This window comes from Mus pahari, chromosome 10, assembly GCF_900095145.1.
Source record: "Mus pahari chromosome 10, PAHARI_EIJ_v1.1, whole genome shotgun sequence".
NCBI lineage: Eukaryota > Metazoa > Chordata > Mammalia > Rodentia > Muridae > Mus > Mus pahari.
The window spans coordinates 74983941-74989912 of NC_034599.1; the positions used below are offsets into that span (position 1 = coordinate 74983941).

Consider the following 5972-nt stretch of genomic DNA (forward strand, 5'->3'; position numbering starts at 1 on the left):
CTCCATTGGGGACCCTGTGTTCCATCCAATAGCTGACTGTGAGCATCCACTTTGGTGTTTGCCAGGCACTGGCATAGCCTCACAAGAGGCCCCTCTGCTACATTCTTAGAGACAATTCTCTCATTGCCATCTTACATCGTGCACAATTAGATATGCATATAGTTAAAATCAAATTCATTAGGGGGTGAGACATACATGGTAGGAAAAAGTAAATTATACAACCCAACCTATCAATCAAGATAGAGAAGCAACCAAACCATGCTTCTTTTCAGCCGGCTCTTCCTTCTTGTAGATGCCATAAAATAAAGGCTCCAGGCTCCAGTCAGTGAGCCTTGGGTACTCTCAGTAGTGTGACTCACTGTCAGTCTTGAATAGTTCATCCTCCTGAAATCCACTCTGCCCAGTTACCTAGCTGCTTCTGTAATTCCAGGTGTGCGCTCATTTCCAACTCTTTTGGCAAGAGGCCAAGAACCTAGAAGCACCCGGCCCAGCGCAGTGAAGAGGTATAACTATAAAAATTATTTCAAAGTAGAGCATCCAAACCACATTTATTTTTCCAGAGATGCGGAAAAGATTTTCTTGAAAGAGGATGATTCTGATATACAGATTCACCAGCAGCGATGATTAGAAAAGGTACAGCTCTGGATGGCACATTATCTGGACTTGGTATTATTAACCTTTTAGCCAAGCTCATGAGCAACACACAGGATCCCAGCTGTACTTGGACATTCCTGTCTATAGCGAGACTGAGGAACCTCTACATTCATCGGTCTTTGGATTTCTTCTGTGAATATCACCTCTGTATCCATTGCTCACTTTATCATTAGGATGCTTATCTTTTACTGACCATATTCTTCCTTTCTTCTTCTTCTTCTTCTTCTTCTTCTATCATCATCATCATCATCATCATCATCATCATCATCATCATCGGCTTGTCTGTAGTACAGGCTATATTTTTCTTTAATCTTATCATTTGTTAGCCTTCTTGCCTGTGTCTGCCAGGGAAATATTAATGTCTTCTGAGATTGGTGTCTCATTAGGGTGGCCTTTTTAGATTATAGAAATTTTGTTTTGTTTTATGTATAGGGAGTCTGGAAAGTGGAACTGGCCAGTTTTGAACTTGCAGCTGTCCTCCTGCCTCAGTCTCTGAAGAGGTGGGCCACCATACCCGGTTCAAAAGTCATTTCTTCAGGCTTAGGCATCTCTGCTTTTCTAAATGGGAGGCAGCTGTACTCCCCTGAGTGTCTAGTCCATCCCGTTTTTGTTGATCTGCCCTGCTTTGTAAAAGGAACTCCCTGGTGTAGAAGGGTCTTTTTTGAAGGTTGTCTTTGTTCTGCTTATCGCCTATCTGGGTGTCACAAATCTTATTTACTGTCAGTTTGCTCTCTTACTGAGAAGCCACACATCTCTGTACTTTATCATCTGTCTTCTCTTACACTTCCTCATTTCCAAAGGAACTTTATAAGCAGAATTTCAGACCTATGAGAAACCGTGTTCATGCCGTAACTGTAACAGACATAGAGATAGCCCGTGGACAATCATCAGCTTCACTTCCTGGATGCTCTGCACATGTTCTTAAGAATGTAATTTGTAATGACACTTCATGGCCTCAGTGAGCTCATGCTGGACTCTTTCAGTCTTATCATCCAATAAGGAAAGTACATCCTAGAAAAGGAATATATGCATGGCCACATCTAACTTGATTACTAAACTGCACTTTTAAACCATAATCTCACCCCAGAACATTGCTTCCTAGTCATGGTCAGGTTAGTTATTTTAAAAGTGTTGATGCCTTAATACTCACAGAGTGAGTAGTATAAAAAAGAGAAGAAATCTCTCTATTTTCTTGCAGATGGCGTCTTGCGAGGTAGATGGTCATGTAGTGTGACATTGGAGACTGTGACCATTTGAGTGAGCAAGAGGGGGATGAGGAAATTATGACCATCTGCCAGCCGTCTTAGACACCAAGCAAGCATTTGGTTGTGTGCCTGAAGGCTGTGGTTGAGAAAGGCTGGGCATGCTCTTGAAAGTGGCCTAAGATTGGCCTCTGCAGAAGCCCCTGAGAGCAGAGGTTGCAGAGCTTTTCTGTGTGTGCCATAGTCTGAGGAGAACCCTGTGTTTTCTGCTCTCTCCTAAGCACACATTCATGTCGGATCACATCTCTCTTCCTTCCCATGCCCACCCAAGAGCTTCCCTCATCCATTTTGATTCCAGTAGAAATCAATTTAGGACACTTATAAAGAATGAACTCTTCTAATCATTAACAATGTTACTATACAAACTACTTCATGACAGGAGGAAATGTTCAGGGTTTAAAATCCAAGCCGACAGGCTGTGCAGACGGTTCCCAGGATAAAGCTCTTGCCATGCCAGTGTGAGGTCCTGAGCTTAGGTCACCAGAACCTCCAGAAGGCCTGGCAGGTAATGAGTGTCTTTAATACCAGTGCTTCTCTGATGGCCTGGAAAGTGAAATGGATGCCGTGGAGGCTTGTGTCAAGCTAGGCTGGCATATGCAACAGTAAACAAGAGACTCTGTCTCAAGGACAGAGGTCAGGAATGACACCTAAGGTTTGACCTCTGACCTTTAAACACTTATGATGACACATATACCTACCTACCTACATACATACATACACACACACACACACACAGAGAGAGAGAGAGAGAGAGAGAGAGAGAGAGAGAGAGAAACAGAGACAGAGAGACAGAGACAGTCAGAGACACAGAGAGACAGAGTGTAAGAGAGTGAGCTGTCTATAAAACAAGTCCGCCCAGTTTCATGTTCTGTTAGACAATTCTTACAAATTAATTCGACATAAATATGGACACTGAGAGAACAGGCGATGGGATGAGTTACAAAGCATGCTGATGTCTAACTTTCTCTGTTAGTTTTCTTATGAGGAATGATGTGGTTGTGCTTGTAAACAGAATGTCCCACATTTCACACACACACACACACACACACACACACACACACACACACACACACACACAGGTCGGTCAGGACTCCTGAGTGACCCTTGCATTGCTGTCCCAGCTGCACTTGAGCCCTGATCCCCGCTCTGGTTAGAAGCAGGACAGGGAACGGTAAGAGGTGTATGTTTTCTATGTTTTCATGAGGCTCCCAGAAATTTGGCTGCCTGTGGAACTTGGAGAAACCCAGCTCTACATTAACGTACAATTTCTTTCACCTACAAAAATGATTCTTTTTTTTTTTGTTGATACTTACTAATAACATGCACAACACTGTGATTGTATCATTCCAACTCCCCAAATATCACTTGGGTGTATTACAATGTATTTACCTTTAATGGTGAGGGCACCTTAAAGAAGTTCTTGACAAGCAGGATCCTGTATCAGCATATCCCACTGCCTGTTTTATTCACAACATATAATATCCAAAATAAAACTTTTGTCTAGAGGAGCACATGAATTTATCCACATGGTGGCTTTCTCAGAGTGTGAGCAAAGGATTCTTCTTGGGTCTGCAGTCTACATACTTGACCTACCTGCATGGGGTTGCTTGTCCTTGGCCGGCCTCACAAGTCTTCCCAGGGGGACAGAGGCTCAGGGTCTGGTAGTCCAGGGTCCCGTGGCTCTCATGTCCCTGTCTGCAGCGACATTCTGCTTCCTCTGTCCATTCATTCTTTACACACTGGGCAAATTTGCCACAGTCTAGGAGTTTGCAGGGATCCGCCTGATCAGCTGTAAGAGACAGGATAGATGCTAATGAATGCATGGTGTCTACGTAGTGAGACTAGCAGCAGTCAAAAGCGAGAGAGCAAATGTATTTGCCATCGCCCTATTTTTGGAGTGGGCTGTGCTGGACTGATTAGGCTGGAGAAAAATGAGAAACACGCTTCGTATCTTTGATAAACGAATCTAGACCAGGGCGGTAATATATTTAGCTCCAACTGTAATTATGCACAGACTTCGGAGCACAACAAAGTCATCTGGAGGCCTTGTTCAGACTGATTCCTTCAGGAGGGGAATTGTAAATCTAGAGTATCTCAGGATGCTTCAGTCTGGGACCACACTGGCCTCATCAACCTGTGCTTGCTCGTAAAGAACTGACACTGAGCCAACACCAAAGTGTCAAATGTGTAGCCATTGGATTACTGTCCTTACTGCATTGAAAAGGTTTCCTTTTTACTCGTATTCCTGGGTCCATTACGTACATAGACCTAGAGCAGGCAGCCATGTGTCAAAGTACTCTTAACTGAAGTCCCAGAAAGTAATTTACATGGTTAATTCTATATATGGGATCCAATTTGTAGAACATTATGAGTTTGAAATAAAGATGAATTTAGAGCCAAGTCAACTTGGTTTTAAACTGAGGTTTTAAAATGAGGGCCAGTGAGGTGACTCAGTGAGTCAAAGTACCTGCCATGAAGCCTAACCGCCCGAGATTGAGTCCCTTGATCCACAGGATAGGAGGGGAGAACTATCTCTCATAGGTTGCCAGTTCTGACCTCTGCACATGCTCCAGCATACACACCCACACATGTAGAATATACATACATACATATATATAATGTTATTAAAAATTAAACTAGCTTCTCTTGCATTTTTTACACTGGAACAGATGTTTCATCAAGGATAGCAGCAGGGGCAGAGGCATAGAGGGGAAAAGAGAAAGCAGGAAAGATCCAGCTAGCAAGGAACAGAGGCATGCAAATGGAAAAGATCAGAGTTGAGACAGTTAAGGCATGTTAACATCATTTCTGAATGCCATGGAAAGATATTTAGACAAGACAACAACAACAACAACAACAACAACCACTACTAGACACCACTTACTCATTGCCAACTCAGTAACCACAGGGATTAGCATGGTTCAAGCAATAGGATCCACAGAGGATTTTTGCCCAAGGAAAGTCTATGATCAGAAATGTGCTTCAGAATATGTGGAATTAGAACTTGTATGTATTTAAGTATTATGATGATTTCAGAAACCCTCTGGGCCAATATTTCCCTAGTGGGAACATTTATAGAACTCAGATTCAGCAGGATTTGATAGGCTTTATATTAAAAAAGAGATGTGCTGGCTAAATAAGTTTAAAGAATGCTATGTGACTATTGATGAGAATATAAATTTGTGTAGTCGTTATGGAAAACAGAATGTTGGCAGCCTCCAATTAAAATTAGAACCACCCATGATCTAGCAATACTACTATTGTGTGCGTACCTGCGGTGCTTTGAATAAGAATGGTTCCCACAGGCTCATATATTTGAATGGTTAGTCACTAGGGAGTTGATATATTTGAAAGGATTAGAAGGATTAGGAGGTGTGGCCTTGTTGGAGTAGGTGTGGCCTTGTTGGAGGAATCATGTCACCAGGGTGGGTTTTGAAGTTTCAAAAAGCCCATACCAGGCCAAGTGTCTCTTTCTTTCTGCCTGCTGCCTACGGATCACAATGTGAAGAATGTTTCAACTACTTTCTCCAGCACTATATCTGCCTACATGTTGCCATATTCTCTGCCATGATGAGACTGGACTAACCCTCTGAAACTCTAAGCAAGACATCAATTAAATGCTTTTTTTAAAAATAAGATTTGCCTTGGTCCTGGCGTCTCTTTACTAAGACAGTACTCAAAGAAAATAAAATCAATTGATTGCAGAGACATCTGCACTTCCACATTTACTGAAGCACTATTCACAATGAAAACAACCTAAGTGACCACTAACTGATGGATAAAACAGGTCACACATACACACACACACACACGCACACACACACACACACACACACACACACACTACTATTCAGATGTAAAACCAAGAAATTTGTTTGGAGAGATGATTCAGTGCTTAAGAGCATGTGTTACTTTGTAGAAGATCTGATATTTTCCATTGCCTGCACTGGGTGGGTCATAATCATTTGTAACTATAGCTCATAGCTCCAGGAGATCCTTTCTGGGTCTGTGGGCTTTCTGTGCTTTCTGCTCTGAGAGAGAGAGAGAGGGAGAGAG

The 5972-nt window shown here is 42.5% G+C and overlaps 1 protein-coding gene across 1 annotated transcript in view; it reads right to left on the reverse strand.

The window, feature by feature from the left end:
* Positions 1–5972, reverse strand: part of Impg1 (interphotoreceptor matrix proteoglycan 1) — a 125626-nt gene that overhangs the window by 3160 nt on the left and 116494 nt on the right. Inside the window, exon 15 of the mRNA XM_021207592.1 lies at positions 3510–3705. Within this exon, the coding sequence (XP_021063251.1) occupies positions 3510–3705 (196 nt within the window). The remainder of the gene's footprint in view (positions 1–3509; positions 3706–5972) is intronic.